Raw genomic sequence first — 25,899 nt, forward strand, 5'->3', positions numbered from 1 at the left:
CTCAGAGAAAACATGATTTTACTGTTACAGAGTCTCACCTTGAACATCTGGATCATCTATGTGCTCCTGTAAGCTTTCTAGAACTTTCTTTATTTCACTACTAGCAACACAGTTATTACATGGCACAGAGCAGCTATCTTTGTGCTTTTCAGTCTTGAACTGAAGCAACTCCAGATCCTGACTTATATCAGGCAGAGGAGGGCGCCAGTATAGAAAAGTATTAAATATGTCCTCAGCAGACTGTAGCCTTGAGTTCGTTCCAGGAAAACTGCTGTCCTTAGTGACTTCTATGACACCAGCAGCAACTTTGTCACCCTGAGACAATCGAGACACATCTTCTCCAGGATTGGTACAATAATCTGAACTTTCTTCCCGTGTAACTTTAATTAGGTTCTCAACTGAGAGCTTTGTATTAACTTCAGCTGAAGTCTCCTCAGTCGATGATTCTGGTTTGATTTCCATTGGTTGTTCTGAACTGGTAACAGATACACAAAGTTATCCAAATAAAACTTAAAGTACTCTGTAACAATACTTTTCAGTGAAATACTTCATAAAAGACACCATCAACTACAGAAGCTTATTTTCTCTGCAGAAAGACAGAATTTATATTACCACTATGCCCTTTACCCTCCTGTGAAGCCATCAGAGTGAGTTTTTCAATAATGTGGCTACACTTAGACACATGCGTGATCTCACTCTTCATACCTTTTCTGGAATATTCTCAAGTTGAGATTTTTAGCCCTGGAGAGCAAGTAGAAGAATTATCTTCTTTCTTCCCCCTTCCACTACACCACATCCTTCCCATGATTTTACCTGGACAATGTAGCATTTGTACTGGAGGACATTAAAGTTATATTGTTGCTTGGCTGACAGGAATTGGAATTCACATCTTGCATTGATGGTCGGATACTCAGCGTCCCATCTTCTCGAATGTAAAGACCAGCACTTGAAGGGTTTGCAAAGGTAGAAATAAACGGGCCAAGAGACTGAAAAGCAGCCTGACGAACCTGTGATAGTATAAAGACAGTCAGAATTCATGCAACTCCCACAGAGTTAATGCTGAAAAATAAAAATTTGGTTCAATTTTTATTGGTTCTTACTGTAACAGCTTAATACCAATATAACCAATTATCAATTACCAAATAAGTGACACCTAAGCAAAGGGTGTTATAATATTAAGCATGTATCTACAATCAGAGCAAGGAAATTTTTTAAAAGTTATAAATTTGAAGGACATCACTGTCTACTTCAACTAATACCTTTAACACAAGCAACCTACTCTCAGAAGACTGTTTACACTTACAAAAACAACAGCTGATAGAAATTCTAACTAGTAAGAGAGAGGAAAAATAAGATACTATCTTATTAGAGGAGATTAGATTTTAGTAGATTAGACTCTAATCTCAGCAAATTCAGTTTAGAGAACTTTTACAGCACATTTCTGATTTGCCCATTATTTGTGTATGTTCTGCCTGGGAAGATGTATCAATTATAGAGTAGGTTACTTACCCATCTGCAAGTGTCACTAATAAGACTGATGAATAGGGGGGATAGTTTGCTCCTGCGAACTTCTGGGGATGTGGTGTAAGACACTGCCATAAAGCATTCCGCACAAGCTTTTCTCATTCCCCAAACACTATCAGAACAGAGTTCAAAGAACTTGGGAATCTGCCAAAAATAAGCAAAACAAAGACTAATTAAAGACTAAACAAACACTGCAGCAACTTACTATCGAGGTATTTGCTTGGAAACTGGAGACGATAACTCAAGAGAGAATAAAATAAATGAAGAATAGAAGAAACAGGGACAGGTTAAAAACACATATTCATTGAAGAAATTGGAAAAAAGCTATCTATCTGTCTCCCATTTATTTAATTAGGAATTTATGTATAACTATATGCACTAGGAAAGAATAGAAAGAATTATTAACGGACTATTTTTCCTGAAATTGTAACTTGACTGATCATCTAGTTCAGGGAAAAAAGAAAGAGTCAGTAATGGGGTGGGGGGGGGGAGAGAGAAAGAATGAGAATATATATGCTCTCAATTACATTTTTAAAAGTGGTTTCCATAATAAGAACTTTGCATTTCTATTAATTCCCAGTTTTGCTATATAATTACAACCAAAGCCTTAACCAAATCAATTTTAAAAAATGCCTATTAATTTACAGAGAAGATAAAAGAACTCATTATTAAACATTTTGAACTGAGAAATACAAGTCTTGTAAACTGATTTTGTTTTTTACATACCAGCAGTCTTTCTGTGGCTTCTTGCCCAACTGCATTACAAATGTCACCAAAATTAGCTGCACAAATCTAAGAAATAAAAAAAGTAATGAATTACATTCTGGCTCTTTCAAGTGCATTAGTTTTATTATCAACTTCACCATGCATTATTTATCCCATGTAACAAGTGCACGTTTGACTATTCAAACTTCAGCCATGTAACTACATCCTGTAATACTAACTCATTCCTAAAAAATACTCATTAGAGCAAGCTTCCATAAGCCACAAGCTTTTGAAATCAATAGTATTAAAGGTTTCTGCATGAAGAGCATAATCTACTTCAGTAATCACTAAAAGGGATAATAAGCCCACTTGAAAGTTTAAATTACTTTGAACAGCAGCTGTCAAAACCAAAGCAGACTAAAATATAACACGAGGGTCAGGACTTAGGTGTACTGACAGAACTATCTTTGCTATGGCTGAGATTGGCTTAAGTACTTTGCTGAAGTAAAGTTTAATCAACGTCTCAAGTTAGTGCCATTTACAGTACATTACAAATGCTATAATTAAGGCAAAAGGGACATTCCCTCACATTGGAAAAAGGTGTTGCCAAAATCTGAAACCAATTAAGATAGGACTGTATTAACATATGATTTATTCATTTATATGCTTATTTAGAAGGCTATAATGCAGCTCAAATTCCAACAAGTGCAGCTTACATTAAGGACCAAGCTGAAGCTCTACGTGACCCTTAAGTCTACTAAAATATTCTAAGACTTCTTATGCTACAAGTTTCTGTTTGTACTCAACCGTGAATTAAAATAAGTCTTACACTTTGGGGATTTCTCCTTTCAATAATACCAAACTTTTTTTTTTTTAAAAGCTAGAATGTCTCAAATATCTATTACTTTTGAATTTCTGGTTTTGAAATAAGATGGCAGAGATCAGGTAACTTGTTTGCATCCTATAACCAAGCACAGTGGCTTAAAAAAAAGGTTGTGCAAAACTCTTAAATGTGCAAGATCAGTTTAACTGCTACACGAAAGCTATTCACCAAGGACTGTTACCTATTTCTTTACTGAACTACAGAAACTATAACCATGTCAATAAATTAAAACTGCTCTTCCAGACTCTTTCAAAGTTCATCAGCTAAAGTTACGACTAAATTATTCAGGAAGACATTTAACAACAACATACAAGATCATTTTTAAATGGTTTAGGGTTGAAAACATACCAACCTTTCGGACTTGAAACAATTTCCCATCACTGCACAGTTCACAGAAACGAGGAAGCAGCATGTGCTCAACTGTTGTTCTGCTCAACATAGAAGCCATTTTACAGATTATCTAAAAATCAAGAAGTGGGTATGTGTAAGGAAAAGAAAATTATAAAGCTTGTAAGCACAACTAAATATTCCTCCTAAAAATTACTTCTGAGAGCGAGAGAGCAGCTACCATTGAATAGATTTACCTGCTATACATTACTTGTATTTTCATACACCTGTTTTATGTGAAGCACAAATATGGTTTTTATTTAAAATCATTCTAGGCCACTATGCCTGAACATAACATTTCTGCACATAATTCATTGCCTTTTTTATCCAGTTAAATAAACTTTTATTAATAAATGCATTTTCAAGGTGTTCTACAATGTGGGATACATGGATAATTTGTATGGAGAAGACAAAAGTTGCATTGCACTAGCCAGCACACAAAATCACAATCTTTAAGCATATTAGAAATATCTCAAGCTTAAGCATGCAAGTAAGCCCCATGGCTTTAACAGGACTGTTTAGACACTTAAAAACAAGCAGAGCCCCAGCTCCTTATAGGCTCAGACAACATGATAAAATAAAAGTTTGCCATACAACAAGAGAGAAAAGTGAGAGTAAGACAAACTAGTTATATATGTGAGCTAATGCACACTTTACAAGAATCATCCTCAGAAATTTTAGGAGTTAACATCGAACACAATTAAAGAAAGTTAGTAACGTGCTCATTAATTTAGCTTTCTCTGAGGAACTGTCAAATTTCAATTACCATTACAAACCATGTTTCTGCTGTGAAAAGCAAGTGTTTTGAATTTCCTTTCAGCTCCCACTTTCTGGGATAACTTGCTGTAATTCTTATATTTGAAACAGTAAAAAGGAAGGGGCTCCCATCCACCTTTCTACTCAACTGTTCTGCCTGCAGCACCAGGAGTTTAATGCTTAGACAAGTGCTGTCAGATTAACAGTACTCATCTTTCTATTTTTATTTTTCCAAAATCATTGAAACTTTCTCCCTCCACAAAAATAAGCTTTATTCCTATAAATGTTTGCCTTTGTAGTAGAATGCTAAGTAACAATTAAGGAAGACACCATTCAAGGACTTGCGTACAAATTTTCAATGCCTAAAAGGCGTCTGGTGCTCAGACATCACCCTGGAAAACTGCCAAAGCAATACTCAAAATCTCAAACAAGGAAGAGGAAAATCTAGCTGGTAAAACTATTTTACAGGTCAAGTATCAGATATCCATGCTGAAATGAATTACACACCAGCACTTTTCTGTGGAGTCAACCGATTTCTTGAAAGTGAACAGGAAATGTTTTTTTTTTCAAAATGCTTAAGAACTAAGATCAGGGCATCATTCATACTTTTACAACATTACTGTGAAACCTGGTAGACCAAATGTGAAGAAACTGTTGGGGAACATAACAATCTTAACAAGAATTAAAACAAGGCTGGCAAGAACCAACTGTATTTTAAAGTTATTTGGCTACCATTTTGACAGTCATTTAGCAACCTGAAGTATAAAGATGGTCTCTTTAAACCTGATCTTTTCAAAAATTCAGAATAAAAATCAAAGATTTGTTGTGTTAAACTAAAAAATCAAGTATGTTAATGAATAAACACAAAAGGTTTGATTGCTTATTTTATTTAATGTCAGCACTATTCCTGGACCTCATCTTAATTACTGTTCTAAATGAAAAGGAGTGGTAGTTCTTGTTAATACGCAATTCAAGTACTCAATACTTCATCAATCATCTATAGAAAAAAGCCCCTCTTCATTTTGGGAAAATAACTTCTACTGAGTTTGCAGATCTGATACTTCACATTTTTAAGCATATGATAACATTCTTGTTCACAATACTGTACTGTATAGCTCAATTCTCAAGAAGCACTATTTCAAAAAGATTCCTCAAGCACTTCATTGACACAGAAGCCCAGATTTCTTCATTGCACAAAAGGTATTGGACCTAGAGAAAGCTTCCCTAAAGTACCTCTATGCTTAGCCAAAGGCATTAATAAATAGTACTCAGTACAACAGTACTCAGGACAACCTTGCTTTCTTTTTGAATTCAGTTAAGATCATTTTTAACCTCTCAGTTAAACCTCTTGGTGCATCAAGTCCTGACCCTGTTCAAATTCTTTGAGAATTCACATTGTTTCAATGGTGCTCAATACTAAAAATGATTAAGAAACCTACAAATTCAAGGCTTAACTTAAGCTTCAACTGTATCACAACAGTGGTTTCTCAATTCACAACAGAGCGACTAACAAATAGAGAAGGAATAAACCAAACCGAAATAGTAACGGTATAGAAAGTTTGAGTTCAATGATTAATGTAAAGCTCTCAGGACACTAAGAACGCAGCTACAATTTTTATTTTCTGGGGTTTATGCTCATGAAAATCTCACACAAAGTTGTTATATTCTAAAAGAGCTTTATAGTAGCACTGCTAAAAGATAGAGAACAAAAGCAATTTAAAAAGAAGAAAAAAAAAGTAAAGCTGTAAGATTTCTTCCAAATTCACTTACATTCACAGCTTCCACCTTGTACTCATCATCACTGTCAGGAGCAGAGAGGTCCAACAGAATTGGACACACCTTATTTTCAATGTCACTCTGAGCAACAAGATCTTGTTCTAGCAGTATAAGCAGTGCTTCTTGACCTGCCTTTCTAACCTATTAATGTGAACAAACAAAACAAAAAGAGTACATCACTGTAAAAACAACATTTACAAATATGAGAACTACAAAAGGTATGTTTTCAATGAACACACAGGTACGAGTTAAAAAAAAAACCACACAAAAAACCCCAGAAAAAACCCTCTCAATTTTAACAACGTATGGAATTAATAATAAATACTAAAGTTTAATGTAATCATTAGATGCCCTTTCATCAAATTCTGAGGAAAAGCCAAAAGATGAAGTAGAAGACAGGGCTTGTAAGTCATGACTCCTGTAACAGACTGTGTCACTATGCTGCCAGGTAAATCCTGTAAGTTTCCCATTATCTGCTAAAGAAAGTATTTAAAAAAAAATAAAATTATTTAGACCTCCCTAGCAAAGTGTGCTGAAGCCAATAAACACAAAGCATTACATAAAAGTTAAGAATCAATGAATATGGATTTTCCTATTATCTCTTCCTCATGCCTCAAACTCACTGAACCATACAGAATTTTCCAACCATTTAACTCATGTAGTCTGTTTTTCCTACCTGATTGTTCACATCTGTGAGGTATCTCACTACTATGGGCATAAGGTACTCAAAAAATGCTGTTGGGAATTTTGGTCGACTTTCTTGCAGAAAAATGGCAATAGGAGGTATTTGTTCCATCAGCTCTGTACGTACAGTTGGCTCTAGTAATAAAAAGGAAGTCAAAACTACGTCAGTAAATACGAAATTAAGATCAAGTACCTTAAGAAAAAAAGTACCATTTTTTTTGTTTAATGTTTCACAACAGAGGAAAATGAAAAAACTCAAAACATAAGAAATATCACCACTGAGATTGCCTGTTCTCAAAGGAAAGCCGAATAAAATAGAAGAGCCTTACATACATCATCACAGTCCAGAGACTTGGGATCAGTTCCCCAATAAATCAGACAAAATGAGAACACTAGCTAGAAAACCCAATCACCATGAATGTATGCACATGAAGTATTAAAGACAGTGGGTATTAAAGGCAGAAGTATTCTGTGCCACATACACCACTCATTAAAATGTAATGAACTGCTTGAAAATATTACTTTGGGCCTTATACTAAGTAAGAGGCTTTCATTTATACACCTACCATACAAAATACTTCAAAAAACAGAGAGAAAAATTAATCTCGTTTTCACTGACAGATATTGCTGTTAGATGATTTTGTTTCTTTAGTTCACTCATTGCCTCCTCAAAATCAAAAGTTATTGCCTTCTGTATTGCAGCTTATGTAAAATAAGTTTCTTTTTAAATTTTTGTAACAACAAAACAAAACACAAAAAAACTTTCAAACCTGCATCTTCAGAGAGCCTAACCACTATTTCCATTACAGTCAGGAAGTCTTCTTCATTATTACTGAAATCTCGAAAGACATCCAAAAGACCTCTGGCAATAATTTGCCTGTGGAGTGAACAAGATATTAATTGCCTTAATATTCTGCCAACAACATGCAGATAGGATGCAAGGGGAACTTAAAAAATGCAAATGGGCACCTTAAAAAAGATCAAGCTCTTCTCTGAACATTCAGACATGTCAGTTATACAGTTTCTCCCAACAAAACAAAGATGGAGTTGAGAAATCTTATTCAGAATGAAAAATTCTTTTTATGGAAACGTTATATAAAAGTTATTCAAACAGAAATAATATTAGGCATGCGCTTAGGAGAATGGTAACAGAAGTTATGACACCTTAACACCCACAATGCTCTCAGACTCAGGTTATCATCAAGTGCAGCTGTTGTACCCTTACCTGTTAAATATGTTATCACTGAAGGCATATTTTTCTAGACGAGCCAGTGGAGTTAAATTATCCTGTCCAGGAATATCCAAGAATGCTGTTATCCTCATGCTATCACAGTCTGGTCCATAATCTTCAAAACCAACTTGAAAGACAAGAAGAGAAACCCAAAAAAAAAAATATCCAGGAGTCAGCAAGAGATGTTACAGCGTAAACACACTATACCAATAACTCTATTTCTTTTTAGAGCTATTCTCCAAAGGAAAAGCGTCTGTACATCACTGGAAACAGCTTACAAAAAGATCTTAAGTTGTACCCAATGAAGTCAAGAGCAACACTTGCATATAGACCTGTAAATTCAAGCTTTGAAATTTAATTCAACTGCCATAAAATCCTTCATTTTACTTCACAATTTGAGTGGACTAACCACACGCGCTATGTGTCAAGAGGGCTCCGCTGACAAAATTGCATGCCACAAACTGACAGACAAATTCAAAAGGAAAATCAGTCCCATTAAAATAAACTGAATTTTTAACAGTAACAGAAAATCCCAAACTGTATTGCTTTAAAACAGCAAATTCTTGGTTCTGTTTCAAAGTTACCAAGGTACATTTTTCTCACTGTAGTTACAGGGTCCCATACATCTAAATCAGACTGGTAACTTTGGGAAAAACTTCAACTTTACCTTACTTGTGAACATACTGGGAGCTTTCTGCTGCAGACCTATCAACCACAGACTTTCCTATGCAAACCTAATCTTTTCTAAATCTTTTTTGTATTTGCAGCTTGAGACTTTTAACCAAGTATCACCATACCAACTGTTAAAATTTGCCCCACCAAGTCTTACAGTCACATAATCCAGTAACATGCACTTGATTACAGATTACAGGCAAAAAGACTGTGAAGAGGAGAGGGAATAGGATAACTCTGCTGCCAAATTTTTTTTTAATCCTTCATCCTTAAAACAAAGGCAGTGAAATAACCCGCCTGCAACACAAATTCTCTCGTTTCAGCAATGGATATAGGAACACATACAGCAACCAAATCCACAGAAGAGTTGCACTAGAGTAGCTGATATTCCTGCTCTGGATTTACAACTTTCCCAGAAAACTTCCCTAGAATTATGCACACTTCGTTCACGTAAATAATATAGTAACTGTGATCATACTTAACTACATGCAAATTCAGCCAAGACTGCTTCTCAGATGCAAGTTGTAGTCTCTCAAACCAGCATATGTGCTGAGAATGACAACCACTGAAGACAACAAGCCAGTTTCTGACTTGGCAGGACACAATATTAGGTATTTAAATCAGTACAGAAAGCACAAAACTGGTAACAACTTGAAAGCAAAATGACAAGCCAAATAGGTTGTATTTGAAACTGTGCCTATAAGACTAAAATCTAGGCACTCTAGGTTATGCCTCTACAGGCATAGAACTCCTGTCTTCAGGCAGTGGAACTTACATGGTGCCTCCATATTAAAAAACAGCAGAGCTTTGGCTAAATAACTAAAAGCAAAGTGGGACTAGTTTTAATTTATAGCACCAGCTTCCACTGTTTGTAAAATAGGAAGAACAGGAATACCCTCTCCCACTGACACACTTTGAAGATTAAGAAATGTGTATGTAAAATACTATATCATCCCCATCTTCAGTATTCTGGTTTAATTATAAAAAAATTACACTTCCTTCCGAATATATCATCCCAATCAGAACAAAGCCTTTGCACATCTTAAAGGAAAGTCTGTGTTACTTCGTAATGCACTCTGGAACTGCCAGTGGGTTAAATTATGTGTATATGTAATTCCATTATCTCCGGTATAATAATTTCTTCAGGATTGAAGTGGCTGTACCTGAATCAGGATAATTAAGCTTCAGCTCTACTCTCACTCTTATTTTACTAATTTTATATTACAAATACCCTTCCCTAAGGAATCCCTTAATCTGAGATCCAGCACAATGAACTTTGGCTCTAAACTACATTAATACCCATTATAAATAATTTTTTATATTAAGAAATCCTCTATTACCAAGAGGTACCAAGCCTCAGCTTTTTTCCTACAGAAAAATTCCTATTTCACATAAAAAACTGTGCTTTACAATTATTTAACACGAACCAAAACGTTCTCAGAAATACAGCTCATTTAAGGAAGAAATCATCTGAATGTGCTTGGAGCAAAATGTTACACCTCGGTCTTCAGGGAAAAAAAATAAAAGCAGACTGGTTTAAGAAAGCACACAGCCTCCAAGGAACCCAGATGAACTAAAAGCTAGAGCAATTCTGAATTCTGCAATTCTTGCAGACAATATGCTCTGACCAACAAGATCAATGGGATTCAAACAGAAGAAAACTATGGGATTAGACTGACTGTTCACATTTCAAATGTATACACAGATACTACAAGTGAACCCACAGCTACATGATCAGAAACATATGCTAATTATTCATATGTTATGATTATATAATTTTTATAATTACTACTATTTCCATTCAATTGGTCATTATTATTTCTAGTGGCTGCTCTTTATATTAAGTTCTATCAGGTTCAAAACATTTATCTGCACAAGTGTATATCATTTACATTGCACAGATCTGTCTGGGATTGATCCGTCCACATGCTGTAGGGCTAGCTTTCCCACCAAGCATAGTATCTGCAGAGGTAGCATCCAGTATCTGCTGCTTCAAAAGAAACCTACTGTATCCCTGAAAGCTCACAGGAAGTTATACAGTGCATGTAGGATCGAGGATTTGCTTTCTGAGGTTGCAACAAACTCTCCATATCCAAACCCAACTCCTACCATCCTTATATCTATGCAATTATAATATATATATTTTTTAAAATTCACACAGATTGGACACACTTTCACTAGCTAATTTTTGAGGCTAGCCACCTGTATACAAAGAAAGATTTATTAGGGCTTTAAAAAATAAAAATCAATATACTTGCTATTAACTTTATCTCGTGCCCACTTTTCTTGAATTAAGGAATGGTATAAAAATGAAGGCTCTCATCAGTTCACTTCAAATACTTCAGAATTCCTACCAATTCAAATGACAATGAAGTAAATCTCAATTCTAAGTTTGACTACAATACTACACTTGGGGCTAATTTTGTGTACATGATGAACATGCTTAATTTTACTACTTAGAGTAGTTCTATTATTCACTTAAATTAGCTAAGCACACACCAGTGCTTCTAGGACCAGAAGGAAAACAGAACAAACTACTTATGCTCAGGATCAAGCGAGTTAAATACCTGAAATTTTTTCCACACACTCAGAACACAAGTAAGGAACAGTCATGACAGAATCCATTTTGTCTTCTCTCAAGAATTTTTTCTTTTTCGATAAAATAAGAAGCCATAGGTACTTACAAGTTTCAGAATACACCAGAGTACTAGAAAATAAATTACAGAAAAATAATGACCTAGTATTTCTTAACTTATCTAAAGTTCTTTCATAGGTGAATCAAACATTCAGTATTTTTCCCTCTAACAATATCAAACAAGCAAGCTTGAAATCCGTCCACCTGTAAACAAGAATAAATGTGACGGTATTCACAGCTGAACTCGCGCTCACCATGCCTTAGTTTGACCTAGACTCAAAAGCTGCTTAAAGCCTGTAAGAAACACCTACAGGGTCACAGGATTTAACTATGCAATTCAACATCATTAGCTAGTATCACTATCTACTTTTGCCAATACAAAACAGTAAATACTAGGGCAGAGTGCAACGATTTCATGAGCTTCAGGAGGTCATTTTCTCTCCCGCTGTTTTTAGAAGGAAAAACAATTTAAAAAATATTTTCTTTATTGTACAAAGGGCATAATTAAGCTAATTATTTTTCCAGATGATCCAATATCTCACCTTACAAAAAACAAGTCTCAAATTGTACTCGATGAATTTAGGTAAATTTTACTACAACTTTTCCCCCAAATTCAAAAGAATCCTCCAGCCTCTCCGTTTGTTTCAATGGAATTGATCTTCAATGAGCATAACACTATTTCACCAATTTAATTAAGAAAGTAAAAATCCAGTTCCAGTGATTTATTTCACTGAGATTTTCCTAAAATGCATCACTAACTCTTTGCTAGACTAGTCATTGCACAACAATATCTCAGTCTAGATGGGACATCTGAACTCTGGTGTAACACAAATAGAAGACAGCTTTCAATGCCATAATTCTAACTGCATTGTCAAATTAATGAACTTAAAGAATATTTTAAAAAGATTTCAATAATGCTCCAAAATGCACATCCCTTTATTTACATGCTCATCCTGAAACTGATGATTTATTTTACAAAAATTTTAACCCACATAAATTTGACCCACATAAAAAGCTTATTAATTACTGCTTATGGCAAAACCTTCTTTATTTTTATTACATTTTTATTAACTTCATGACTCAAACTAGAGTTTTGCCTACAAGCATCAAACTTCTTAATTGACTCACCAGACAAATCAATTACTCACAGTCTCAACAGAACAGCCAAAGACTGAACACTAATGGAGAACAAACACCTAACTCTTAGTGATGGTCACCCCTGGTTCAAGGCCAAGACCCATAACACAACACTACAGGAAGCTTCCATTTATTTCCACTGCTTGCACTTTACACACTCAGCAAATAGAACTCAAATGATACACGAGGTTGGTGTTTTTTTTTTCTTAATACAGAGAGAAAATTGGAAAGGGAACTGGGAGCAATTCAGAAAGACCCCATCAATTCAAATAGCTAAACATTCATTAGCACTTTTTCATTTGGTTTCATTTGGGTTTTTGTTCGTTTTGGGGTTTTTTTTTTTTTTTTAATTAGGCAGAGACAGAAAGGTATTTTCAACTCTTAAATAAGGTACTACAGCAACAACTGTTGCAGCTCTTCTGTTAGAGGAACTCACTGCAAAACAGTCTTTAAATCAGCATAAGCACATTGAAATGTAACAGCTAATTTCCTTCTGACTTAAATCCTGTTCAACACATACATGCTTTTTGCCATCTAAGGTGATGACTTCTTACATTTACTTACTGCAGCAAGCAACAACCTTTAGTACCTCTTTTTAAGCAACTTCTTACAGTTATCAAAATTTTAAATCCTTATGTATTAAATACGTGTATTTCAAATAGTATCCTCCACACTTACTACATTTTGTTAGATTTCTAGCTGTTCAAATAGATAACTGTATTAAGGAAGGGGGATGCTGTTTAATTACAGTTTTAAATTCATCAAGACTCACAGAGTTACAATTTATCTGTATAAGAGAAACTTTAAGGATATTTTGCAATACATAAAAATACAAACATAAAACAAACCAAGAATTCTTACATATGCAATTAATCTCACCATCACTTGCATCGCAAAACATCCCAAACTTTTCTTTCTAAAACTTACTCGAAATACAAACGAGACATCATTTTTTCCTGCTACCTACTAGTGAAATGCAGAAACGTCAAAGACTGAGAGCAACAACACCTAAGAGCAGCAACTAACAAAATCCCACAGAACAACCTCCCGCCCGCAGAGGCGATGTCCCTGTACATCTTTCCAATGGAATACTTTAGATCTCACCTGTATTCTAATATTTCCCCTGGTGTTCCTGAAGACCACCTTCTTTCTAAATTAGCTTATTCATGCCAGATTTTGGGGGCAGAGGTGGGGTGTGTGTGGAAATCCATCTGTTACACATTTTCAAGTACTATTAAACAATAATGGTTTTGTGGTAAACAAATAGTATCTCTCACAAGAAACAGATTCAAGTATCAGTTTTCACTTTTTAATAGAAAAGTCAATCAGCACCCAAAGTGCCAATGAAACCACCCCACATATACAGCTGCTTTCTAAAGCAATACAAGTTCACATAATTATCGGTCAAAGATTTATCTCCTTAAGTAATACTTCTTACCAAGCTGTCTGATAGGTGTTCAGCTCTAATCCTAACACAACTCTGGACTACACCGGCTTGAGGTGGAGCTGTTGCCTGGTCTAGGACCCACGTCATGGTATTTACCCTAAAACCACTGGCTTCTATTGGCCAACTAGAGTACAACAGCGGTTTTTCTTTTATGCCCGCTTCCGAGGTGCACACACAGCCACCGCAGCAACGTCCTGCTGAGCGCCTGTGCCGCAGGGATGCAGGAACAGCGGAACACACGGCGTCCTCAGCAGCCTCGACAGCATTTAAGTCTCACCCGTTCGAGCTATCGCAGCTAGGAAATCCCTCGGCTACTCTAGGCTAATTTCCACCGACAACAACAGCGGAGCTAATCCCCTAAACCACCGCCGGCCGGACCCGTTTTCGCTTCCTAGAGGTTCATCCCGGGCCATTGTTGGAGGTGCTGTTTACACTGAAACCCGCAGTTCAGCGGCCATTTGAAACAGCGAGGATGGTCTCTCAGAGGACCAGTTTCCAGACACCGCCCCGGGCCTGCCTCCCGTCCGCGGGTCCTCCTTCCCCGGCGGGACGGCAGCTGCCCCCCCCAAACCTCGCTTCAAGAGGGTGCCCATCCTTCGACGGCTCGATCCGTCAGCCAGCGCTTAAAGACTTATGAAGGGCGCCAGGTGAGGCGAGAGCCCGCAGCTGAGGGAAGGGGCGAGCCCGCTTTCCCTGTCAGCGCCGCGCTCCTGCGGACACACGAATACGCTCTTAATTCGTGAGCCCTAACGTCCTGTAAGCCTCCACCTACCACTAAAAACAGCCTCAAAATCCTTCCTTCACCCTAACCAGGATAAAAACGCGCAGAGGGAAAGAGGACGACAGAAGAACCCCGGGGTAGGAGAGCGGGGGAGGGCCTAAACAGGGAGCAGAAAAATAAAAACAGTTACTCACAATCATCTAAGTCATCCTGCAAATCCACAAAATACAAAGGGATCCCTACAAACAAAAACAGAAGAGAGATACCGGGGGGTTGGTTTCGGAGGGCTACGGCGAGCACGGCGACAGCCCCCACCGAGCCGCCCCAGCACCCCCCGCCCGACAGCCCGCCCGACGGCCCCACTTACCGGCCATCTTGGAATGGACATGGGTGAGGAGGAGGAGGGGAGCGGGAGGGCAAAGGGAGGAGCCGCCAGTACTTCCTGCCCCCGGGTCAACCCCCACGCAGCCGAAACGCCACCGGTTTAATAAACAGCCGCTGCCGGGGGGCGAATCCCCCTCCGCATCCGCCGTCGCCTCCTCAGAGGGAAGATAAACCGCGGTGGCGGCGGGCGGGGAGTGTAGTCAGGTGACTCCGGCGGGCCGCCCAAGATGGCGTCGCGTCCGCGGAGCCTGAGGAGGAAGGTTTACTGGTAACCACGGCGTGGGGGAGGCGGGGGGCTGCCCCCACAGGCCTCGGGTGTACGCGTGCCTCGGGAAGGGCTATGATCGTTCTGGGCTGCGTCTCAGGCGCTCGTTAAAGGCGCAGCCTGCCCGGCCATGGCTCTGAGGGAGCTGAAAGTTTGCCTTCTGGGGGTAAGTGCTCTGCGGCCGGCTCTCCGCGGGGCTGGGGGCGGCGGGAGGGAGTGAGTCTGCTGAAGGGCTGGCTTGAAAGGCTCTCTCCGGCGGTGGAGAGCCTCTCCGTGAGCCCCAGAGAGGCTTTGAGTGTGGGGGTCCTCTTCCCTAGGCGAAGGGTGGGCCTCGCCCCTGCCAGAGCTGCCGGCGCGCCCCAGCTGTCCGGCCCCGTCCCCCTGAGGCGAGCGGGCGGCCGGAAGGGCCTTCCCCTGCACGGGGGGAGGCGTTTTCCAGAGGTAAATATCGATCCTTTTTTTTCGGTGTTTCCGAAAAAAAGAAAAGAGAGGAGGCACGAACATCCAGCGTGTGCTTCCCTCTTCTCGCAAGCTGTTTCGGGCTTGGAGTTCACAAAATAAATAAGTAAAAGCACCTGAAATCAAACTCGAGGGGGAGGGGCCGGAACTTTTTTTTAACGTATGTAGGCTTTGAAAGTGCCCTAAAGTGTGGCAGGTGCTGGACGAAGGAGACACCAAGCAAACGGAAACTTAAAAAAAATCAAGGCTATAAAGCTGCGTGTTGGCTTGGTTTGGTCTGAGGGCTTCACTGGAGAGCCTGACGTTCAATAGGTGGAGTTGTCTCCACCTGTATCTAAATCCTGTGCTGTACAGAGTGTGACAGACGGAATTGTTTTCTGCTTCTAAATGGCCACGTTGCCCTTCAGAGGGAAAATTACGTGTTTCTGTGCCCTTCGTCTTATGAAGGCATTTGGGGTAACTACTAGCTACTGTTTGTGTTCGCCCGACCTGAGAAACCTTTCATTGTGTAAGGAAAGGAGAATACGCACCCAGGAAAACTGGTCCTTGAATTCCTGGAGCCAGGAACTGCATCTATGTTTCTTTTTTTAAGATTTGCTCTGCTTATTGAAACTGCAAACATCATAAAACACAGAACTGAGATAATACGCTTTTCCTTGAGAGGAAAACAACTTGAAAAGATAAAGCATACATACTGTACCCAAATTAACTACATTCTTCAGAAGATTCAAGAAAGTGCATGAATGGCGTAAAACTTCATTTTCAATGAGGCAGGTCCTCAGGTTTTTTTTTTCCTTAAAATTTTAATGACTCTGGAGATGTAGAGCAAAAAGTTTATCTTCACCTGTCTTAATTAAATGACCATTTAAAATGTCCAGCTGCTGTTGAGAACAGTTTTACTGCTAATAGTTTGTTGAATTATTTCACTCCTAAATATATGCTGTTTATGTATTTTTTTTTTTTTAAAACTGTGGAGTCAGTGGTGCAAATACATGACCCAGAATTTTCATATTACGTTTCCTCTTTTACCATTTATAGCTCTGTAGAGTTGCATTAGAAACATGTTTCAGGTGTGTCACAGAAGAAATTTCAAGTCTTTCATTAAGCAGGGTGGGACGGCATTAGTCAGAGGTTGAAATGCATGTGTCACACTTGTATAATTTAATGTGTTCCATGGGCTTGCAAAGATGGAGTACCATACTCAATTGCTTTTGTATATTTTATTAAAAGTGGTAGATGGTCTTTCCCTACTCCTGTTCAAATGCAATTTGTGCATAGCTTTGAAAAAAAGAAAAAAGTTTGAATAACTGATAATAAGCATGAATGCAGATTTTTATAGTCCTTCATAAAAACATCTTAACAATTTTGTTTAGAAAACTGTAACTTATCAGAGACCTTTTATTTTTCTACTAAATGAATATAATACCTGAAGTATTTCAGAATCGAACTTCTGTGAGATTCTTTGCAGGAATGTGTTATTCAAGCACAGTGTATTGCAAGATCTGAGGACAAAAAGAATTATCTGTTTATAGTAACTAATATCTCTTTCAACTGTTTCTGTTCTTTTTTTAGGACACTGGTGTGGGCAAATCAAGTATCGTGTGGAGGTTTGTAGAAGATAGCTTTGATCCCAATATCAACCCAACAATAGGGTAAGAAACTAAATAAAGTAAATGTGACTTGTTCAAGAATAAAACCAATTTAAATAAAACAAATAAATATTACTGCAGCCTTAATTACTTCATGAGCTACTTGAGGAAACGTAGGAGTGTGTTCGACACTCGTGCAGCTTCCATTTTCATGTGTAAGATTTTTGTATTGTTAATCTAAGCTAAAAAAATCCTGCTAGGATTCCTGGGTTATGAATAAAATACACTATAGATGCTTCTGTTGAAGGAACAACATGCTTTTCTCATGCACTACGCTTAAATTTCAAAATCTAATTATTATGTAACTACATGATTTTTTTTTAAGTTTTTTTTTAAGTGTCAAGTACAGTAAGAAGTTTCTTAGGTTTTTGAAGGTAGTTAATACTAATTCACATTGTAGTTCTCTTCATGGATTAGTTCTAATGTTATACATCTATATGCGATACACACACTCTTAAGTAACTGATGAAATTGTTAACGCAATTGGTCTCACCTCAGAGTAGCAATGTTATTGAGCTCAAATCTTCAAATGGATAGAAGGAAGTGCGAGCATCAGGAATTCTTGGAGTGGTTGGATCTTTTTATTTTTATTTCTTTTGCTGTCTTTTTTGCTTTGCAAGTGTCTTACGGGCTGTTTTGCTCAGAAGTAATTCTTTACGTACAGGAGGACATGACTTCAGTTGATGCTGAAAAGTGTGGGGGGGTGTCAGTGCAACTTCCTGTCTCAGGTGTCACACAGGCTTTACTGCAGCTTTGACCAGAAAAGATCCTGCTGATAAAGATTAGCTGTGTCTCATCCTGTCCTTCTGAAAAACATGTAGTTCCCATGATATCTCTCTTGCCCCCTACACCCCCCACCTCTTTTGAGTGTAAGTACTGGTATCAGATTGCAAGATACTCTGTAGGAAGTGTTAACAAAGGTAGCCTTTAAGATAGATTGCTAAGTAGTTTTCTTAGATCTTAAAGGGTTGAACATTCTTAGTTGCTGTCAAATTAGCTACAGTAGAGGTTCTTTTTTGGAGGACCATGAAACTGATGTGTGGGTAGTAGTCATATTGCTGTTTGCTTAAGTATGGGAGCAGGCTGTCTTAAAAGTTTTAAGTTCAGGTTGTATAGAACGTTCAAACCTACCAGTTTACTCCCGGGTTTTTGAGTTCATGAGGTACAATCTTATGTTTCCTGTCCTGTTTCCATTCCTCTTAGAATTATCTGAGCAATCGTACTTTGTTGTCATGAATGTTCATCATTCAGGTTCAAATATGGGCAGCTGTTGAAACCCTGTCAGAATTCTGCAACTTTTGTCCTCTCAGGATGCTGAGGACGCATTCCGCTTTGCTTAACCAGCATATTATCTCTAGGTACTGCAGAATATCTAGTCTTTCATTATAGCATCAAAAAGAAATTATGAATGAGTATAAAACTACTTTCAGGTGCATCTTTTTCACGTAGTTACAGTGTTTACTTGGCTCAGAGACGCAGCTAAGAAATTTATTAGGGGTAATGCCTGTTTTCTTACTAGAAGTCGTAGAGGATAGCTCTAGTTTGGAGGCTTTTGTTGACCTAAAAGTGGTTTGTCTTTGAGCTGTTTGTTCTCTTTTGGGTTTTTTTTGGTGTTGTGTTTTTTTTTTAATTGACATCTGTCACAATGAAAGCTTCCACTTGTCAAAGAATTTCAAGTAGCATTTAACCTCTATTGTTAGCTAGCATTTGGTATGTTTAGTTGTGATGTGAATTAGAGCAACACAGCTGTTCAGTTCAAATTGACTGTACAGGAATGTTTTGGTTTATAGAACCAACTAAGATAAATTTTCGGTGAGAATCTATGATTTAGGGAATTGTTTCCATATTGGCCAGAGAATTCAGAATTGATGCTTAATTTGCAGCAGTCTCAAGGAAGTAGAAGTCTTTGCTGTATTTACAACAGGTACTCCTGTCACTTTATTTTCCGTTAGTCATTGCTAAAACACATCATCTAGTTAACTGTGTTGAAATGCATTGCAGTTACACTCTTTCTTTTTAGGGACGCTGCAACCTTGTATTTGGCCTCTTAAAAGAGTAATCAACTTTGGAGATTGATGTACTATTTGGCAAACCATCTGAGCTTAAGGAATGGGGAGAAGATTACCTCTTAACAGTGGAAAGCATTGTGTAATTGCTCCCTTTATTTTAAATGTAGATAATGTAGCTGTTTTGTCTTCCTATAACATTGAAACATGCCCAAAGACTCCAGTTATATTAACTAAAAAAAGTGTCATGGATATCATTAAAATTTATGCCCTGGTGGTAGTTAAGATCCAAGATAAACTGAAGTTCAGAGTCTTGGACTCTGGTATTTAATGTTGTTGATCATGCTGAAAGGCTCTTGTTCTCTGACTTTGAGTCTACAGCAAGCTTAGTGTACTGTAGGAAGCTCCAGTACAGGCCACCTCCAGGATCCTAGCCTGTATCCTGTCCAAAACTGACAGTAGAACAAGTTTGGAAGTCTGCAGTATTTTTAAGTGACAGGAATTAAGCTTACAAAAGGTGTTCAAGATCATAATGTAGGATCTTATATGTGTAAAATAATTATGGCATCTATAGTTCCTATTCTACAAGGATTTGAATCAGTGCATGGCTTTTCTAGTAAAAAATGTGTCTACAAGTAGTAGTTATAGCAAAGAACTCCCTCTTATAAAAGATTAGGTCTCTGAGTTCCTGTTCTTGTGGGAAATACAGTGATTCATGTAAAGCAGATCAAGTAAAGCACAGAAGTACTTTGCAATATTTTGCAATATTTTACTGTAAAACATCTATTAAGTTGGGGGGGCAGCTAGAGCATAGGAAGAGATTTTTTTTTTTTGTCTTCTGGAAGTGTAAGAGCCTCTGCAGACTGAAGTATATAATGACGGACAGGATTTGGGAGCTGTACAGAGTGCAGACAACAAGCAAGTTACTCATTATTGATTTCTCTGTCCTCTTAACACCCACCAATAGTGATACGAATCTCCCATGTTTTATCCTCAAGTATGGACTTACCAGTGTTTATCTGAATGTTAGTACAGAGATAGAAAAAAGCTGATGCAAAGGGAAAGGATTTGATCTCTTTCCCTCCGGAAGTTTCTGGTATACACTTAAGTGATTTGATGTGATGATTCTTCCACTTAGGAAGAATGTTCTTAAAAAGGCTGATCTTTCTGATTTTTTTTGGTCATACATCTTTTATTTTTATCAAAAGCTTACGAACAGTAAAAGCTTATAATTTGCATTTGTGTTTCTTCTGTTTTGTTAGTTGAATTTCATCCTCTGAAAGGAAACGTCATCCTCTGAGGCCCTTTGCCTCATTAATTTCAGCCTTTATATATGAAAATCTTCATCAGTTTTGTTCGGGGGGGGGGGAGGGAAGCACTTTTATTGGAATGTAAACCTTTTTAAAAGTTCATGATGGTAATGTTCTAAGAACGTATTTATATTCTGAAAAGCATAAGCTGTAATTTTTTTCCAGAGCCTCATTTATGACCAAGACTGTACAGTATCAAAATGAGCTGCATAAATTCCTAATTTGGGATACAGCTGGACAGGAGCGGGTAAGTAGAATCAATATCTGTGGTGGTAGTTCTGGCTAGAGTTTGGGTTGCTTTTCAACCCCGCCCCTGAAAGTCATAATGTGATCTGGTTTTGCAAATACCTGTTAGAAAGTTTGTTTCTATGCAGGTTTCTATCAAGATACGGGTGCTGTATATCTGGTTTTATTTTTCATTGTTATCATGGTTAAAGTACAAAGTTAAGGATGATTACCTAAGAAGAGGGGCTTATAAAACACAAGACTGGGTTTAGGTTTACTGAAAGGGAGTGCCATTTCAAAAGAAAACAAAGCGGGGAGGTGGGAAGCTAGCAGCTGTCTCTAGTACCATTTCTGTAGTTGAGTTTTAAACGTTGAGCTGCAGTATTTGGAGACAGTGCAACTGGCAACATGAGAATCCAAGTGAAATGAATGATCATGTTTCATAGTACAAGTAAGGCCCTGATTCTGGAAAGAATACACAAGTGCTAACACATTCTGTTAGCTTAAAGTTTTACTTCTCAAATCTGATAGTGTTAGAAGGTATGTCAAGAAATCTATTTGGAAATTTAAATTTTAATTTGGTAATTTGGGGTTTTGATCTCTGCAGCATGCATAGTTCTGAGGGGAGGCAACAAAAACTTTCAAGAAAATGACTAGTCAAATGAAATCATAATTAATTTGTATGATTTTTACTTAGAATTTAAAAGGAAAACTTTGCTAGTTAACTTGCTTATTTATGGATTACTAGTAACTGATAGAAATTATAGTAGCCGTATTAACAGTGCTTATTCTTGCAGCTTCTTGACTGTTAACTTCTGGCAACTGTCAGTTACTCATCTGGATGTGAGCTAACTATAACAAAGGTAGACACCAGAGCTGTCTCCAGCGAGAGTCAGTTTGATCAGGTTGGGTTATTACTTTAGGATAATAACTGGCAAATGCAGCTGTACTATTTTTCAGGATTGGCTCAAGAAACAGAGAGCCCAAGCAAAAAAAAAAAAACCCAAAACACCCCCCTCGCCCCCCACCAAAACCAGAAAAACCCCAACCTGGTAAAGGCTCAGTCATCCCTGTGCAGAGTCACTTGACCTTTTGGAGTCCTGGTGGAACTGACTTGCTAGCTTTTAGCTTGATAACAGCCTTGGTGGCCAGGAGGTAACTCAAGTATATTTGTATTGCATTTCAGTGCTGCAGATTTTGAATGACAATTTATTTCCTTCCAGCAGCACCATATAAGCAAACTTATGTTGTCAGGGATATGTCCAATAGTATCCACGCTATCAGAAATATCTGAGTCCTTCCATTACTAGCAGTCAGTCAGCATTTGCTGTAATTTGTCTTAAGTGAACATCCTAGCCTATTCTGAAATGTTAATGCTGGGACGTGAGTCTTCTGAAAGGTAGAGTATGAATTTTGAGAGGCTGGTGCTCTTAAATAGAAAGCTTTATAAACATGCCTGCCACAACTTGGCAGGAAATATCCATTACATATTAGTATTCCATCCTGTTCACTTTAACTGTGTTTGCAAGCAGTGGGAGAACGCCCTAATTTGGATTCAGCACACTACAATCTGAGGAAGCATCTCTGTTCGTGACTAGCATGTTCCTTGTCTTTCTGTTTTTAGACTTTGAGTGACATCTCTTTAAATTTCTTCCATACAAGTTGCATGATATCTTTATTGGCATCAAAAAAGGAAAGATGTCTTACCTGGGCTGTCACCCAAGAGCTGTGATATCTGTGAAGCTTATGTTCCACACCTGAGAGAAGTCACTGTGGGGCCCCAGTATATCCAAGGAAACCAGTGAAACGGGAGCAAGGATATTTACTTTGAAATTATGCCAGTATCTTCATAGATGTTTCTTTCTCCAAAACTGAACAGCACTATCACTTACTGCTAGTCACAAATGGTCTGTATACCTGCCTTGCCCTGAAATCTGTAGCACAGTTTTCTGGTCATGCAACACATCTGACAATGAATTATTGAAGGGATCCCATCCCTGGTGATCTGAAATACCAAAAATGTCCACACCATTCTTGGAACTAAAATGTCTCCACTGAGCTGTGATGTGTAACACCAGAACTCGCAGTCCTGGCTTCTTGAGGAGCATTTGCTATTTTCCACTTCAAAAGCCCAGCAGTGAATAGTTCTACACTATACTGGGCAACCCCTTGTTCTAAATGGCTTCAGGGAGTGGCTGGCTATCTTCACTCCAAAGGTGGAAATGTGCACTAATTCACTTCACATAGCTCATTTCCCTACACACACACGCCTTATTTCTTCTTTCATTTCTTCTACACTGAGTAAAGTTGATAGGAGATTACTTACAGCAATTAGGATTTTTGCCTTTTCACCTAACAATTGTGACAGTTTCTCTGGATAATTATGTTATGTCATCTTAATAATTCTGTCAAACCACAAATCGGAGGCTGGAGGGCAACCTGAAGTCTTTGGAAAAATAGCAAAAGGAAAATTCAGTGTTTCTGGTAACATCTGTTTTGTTAATGTATTTTATCTGCTGACTGCTCTTAGGTGGAAAAAAGTATCTAAGTGTTAGCAGGCAGGAAATGAGAGTAATACAAAATCAGCAAGTGAAAGTTGGTTTATTCCCAATGTAAATAGTCAAATAATCAAAAAGCCAGGTTGCAACCAGTCCAAGCGGTGGTTTACCAAATATGTTTCCCTTTACATTTTAGTACTGAGGAGGAAGAGAGGGATTATGTCCCAACATGAACTGAATGCCTGCCCATGTTTCCCTTTCCCACTATTAAATATTTTTATATTCTGAACTTTGTGTTCAAAATGCTGTTTTCAAAACAGAATTTGAGAGCCAAATGTAAATGGTCTGAAATTCTGCTTTATAGCAAGGTTTTAATGATTTATAATATTGCTCTCAGTTGAACTGTATAAGCAAAAGGAGATTGGTATTTTATTAGAACCAAATAAGCCTTTATGAAAAACTGTATTCTATTCATGATTTTTACCCTGAGTAATAAGATGCATAAAAGCTCTAAATCACATATGCTTACATCAAAGCACTACATGCAGTTTATGTGTGCTTTGACTTGAGTTTTGGTTGCTACATTAGTTGTCTAGTTCTTTTTAAGTTAGTAGAATACCACACTGTTGTTAAGGATGCTCGATTGATATTTTTGATGCACCTTAATCGTGTGCTCTATTACTTTTTTCAGTCTAGCGTGTTTCTTAAAGCTCTATTTGCAACAGGTCACATAGTTGTGGGCTTTTGCAGTTTTTAGTTTTAAACATGCCTCTAACTTCTGAGTTTTGCAGAAAAAACTAAGTGAAATCCCTAAAGCTATAAGTTAGATTATGAAGAAACCAAGATTTCTAGTATTTAAGAGTGCCGTGACTGATCCATGGGGCTAGAGGTTGACACCAACTTCTGAATATTTCAGATCAGCAGTAATACATGCTAGTTTTCTTGAAATTACTTTTTGTCCAAAAGCATGAGTGTCTTAAAGGAGAAGAGGCAAGTTCATTTTTGGCTATTTTCCCCTTGCTCAGTGTTTAAAGTCGAGCATATATCCTGCAGGTTTGTCTGTGTATAATCTACAGTCTTTTAAATGAGAGATTCTAATCTAGTCAAAATAAGGTCAAGTTGGGCTTCCTGCGTTTTGCAGTAGGTGTGCTGCTGATCCCTAAACTATTTATTAGTTGGCCTTTGTAAAACAATACTTTCATGGAAGTTTGTGCTCTACTGCACACCTCTCTGTAATTGTAAAGAAACTACTTCCACTAATGTGAACTTTAAAGCTAGTTTTCACTTTCTTCAATAATAATACTAAGGAAATCATGGAGGTCAATGGAAGATCAGATTCATAATGTATGGTATCTTTCTTTCAGTTTCGTGCATTAGCCCCAATGTATTACAGAGGGTCAGCAGCAGCCATTATAGTGTATGACATCACAAAAGAGGTAAGAAATTTCATTTTTGACCCAGCATTACGATTTCTGGGGGCTTTTGTGTTATGGGCCAGTTCTGATTCTTAATTCCTTCTGGTTTCTTTTCTTTTTTTTTTTCCATATCAGGAAACTTTCTCAACGTTAAAGAACTGGGTTAAAGAGCTTCGACAACATGGACCTCCAAACATTGTTGTAGCTATTGCAGGAAATAAGTGTGATCTTAATGATGTAAGGTAAATAACCGCTGACAGTTTGGAGGTTTTCACTTAAGCTCATAGTGCTAAATATTTTAAGATTTCAGAGCAGGTGAAAGGTATAGAGCATTTAAGCTGTTTTGCACGAGCATTGTAGTTTCACAAGGGGTCTGAGCTGTTTCTACTGTCAGAAGACTTGGTTAGTCTGCCCTTGGACAGTCTCGCCCACTTCCTCCCCTGTGTTGGTATGAGCACGTGTGTGATTGGGCAGTAAGGCAGGCTGTAAAATGGATTCAGATTAAAACTAAAAAAAGGAAAACTGATCCAAGTGTATTTGTCTTTCTCACACCATGAACACTTGCTGACATGACAGAGGTGGGATAGCAGGGTTAGGAATCAGCAGTTTACAGGGAGACGGGATTACCTTCTCTGGTGGCAGTGCCAAGTTACACAAGCCTAAACTGCCTGTGAAACTACAGTGTAATACAAGCTGTTTACAAGCTTCATAAGAAGTACCCCTGTCAGTCTGTAGCACCTCATTTTCTTAAGAAAAACATCAAGCCTGTTGGAAAGCATTGTGTAGGTTTTTCTGACTTGCTTGTTCAGGTGCCTTCTTTCCCTGCTTAAATATTGGGGTGGAATTGGCTGTGGCGGAAATAGCTGCGGGGAGCGGGAAAAGTTCTTGAGAAACTTTATGAACAGCCAAACTTTTGAGAAGGCATGTAGTAAAAACAAAAGAAGCCTTTTTTTATTGATGTCCTGGTTAAATAAGGCAAAACTCAGAAAGAAGGTGTGTGCAAGCTTCTTGTTTTTCAGACTTCATTGGAAAAGGTACCACAGCCGGTGTCTCAAAAGAGACAGATAATTATGTGTTCAAAGAATCCGTGCAAAGTTGGTTCTTAGTATAGTTTTACAAATTATTAATAT

At 37.9% G+C, this 25,899-nt stretch overlaps 2 protein-coding genes across 6 annotated transcripts in view; one reads left to right on the forward strand and one right to left on the reverse strand.

Annotated features, from left to right (window-relative positions):
- The window catches only part of LOC142089740 (putative serine/threonine-protein phosphatase 4 regulatory subunit 1-like), a 27,415-nt gene extending 12,318 nt beyond the window's left edge, over positions 1 to 15,097 (reverse strand). For 2 of the 3 annotated variants that reach the window (XM_075166586.1, XM_075166588.1), the window contains exons 1-11: positions 14,926 to 15,097; positions 14,753 to 14,797; positions 7,941 to 8,073; positions 7,486 to 7,592; positions 6,708 to 6,850; positions 6,026 to 6,172; positions 3,465 to 3,572; positions 2,251 to 2,316; positions 1,510 to 1,668; positions 814 to 1,007; positions 39 to 475 (exon numbers count right to left, since the gene is read on the reverse strand). In XM_075166586.1, the coding sequence (XP_075022687.1) occupies positions 39 to 475; positions 814 to 1,007; positions 1,510 to 1,668; positions 2,251 to 2,316; positions 3,465 to 3,572; positions 6,026 to 6,172; positions 6,708 to 6,850; positions 7,486 to 7,592; positions 7,941 to 8,073; positions 14,753 to 14,797; positions 14,926 to 14,932 (1,546 nt within the window). In that variant the 5' untranslated portion in view covers positions 14,933 to 15,097. The remainder of the gene's footprint in view (positions 1 to 38; positions 476 to 813; positions 1,008 to 1,509; positions 1,669 to 2,250; positions 2,317 to 3,464; positions 3,573 to 6,025; positions 6,173 to 6,707; positions 6,851 to 7,485; positions 7,593 to 7,940; positions 8,074 to 14,752; positions 14,798 to 14,925) is intronic. The other variant, XM_075166587.1, reaches the window with a different exon arrangement.
- Positions 15,098 to 15,106: 9 nt separating this feature from the next.
- Positions 15,107 to 25,899, forward strand: part of RAB22A (RAB22A, member RAS oncogene family) — a 48,867-nt gene continuing 38,074 nt past the window's right edge. For all 3 annotated transcript variants that reach the window (XR_012676290.1, XM_075166596.1, XM_075166597.1), the window contains exons 1-5: positions 15,107 to 15,373; positions 17,239 to 17,318; positions 20,797 to 20,878; positions 24,719 to 24,790; positions 24,905 to 25,011. Coding sequence is in view for 2 of the 3 variants with exons in the window: in XM_075166596.1 (XP_075022697.1) it covers positions 15,338 to 15,373; positions 17,239 to 17,318; positions 20,797 to 20,878; positions 24,719 to 24,790; positions 24,905 to 25,011 (377 nt within the window). In the remaining variant the exon portion in view is untranslated. The remainder of the gene's footprint in view (positions 15,374 to 17,238; positions 17,319 to 20,796; positions 20,879 to 24,718; positions 24,791 to 24,904; positions 25,012 to 25,899) is intronic.

Source organism: Calonectris borealis, chromosome 17 (assembly GCF_964195595.1).
Source record: "Calonectris borealis chromosome 17, bCalBor7.hap1.2, whole genome shotgun sequence".
In the NCBI taxonomy this organism is placed as follows: domain Eukaryota; kingdom Metazoa; phylum Chordata; class Aves; order Procellariiformes; family Procellariidae; genus Calonectris; species Calonectris borealis.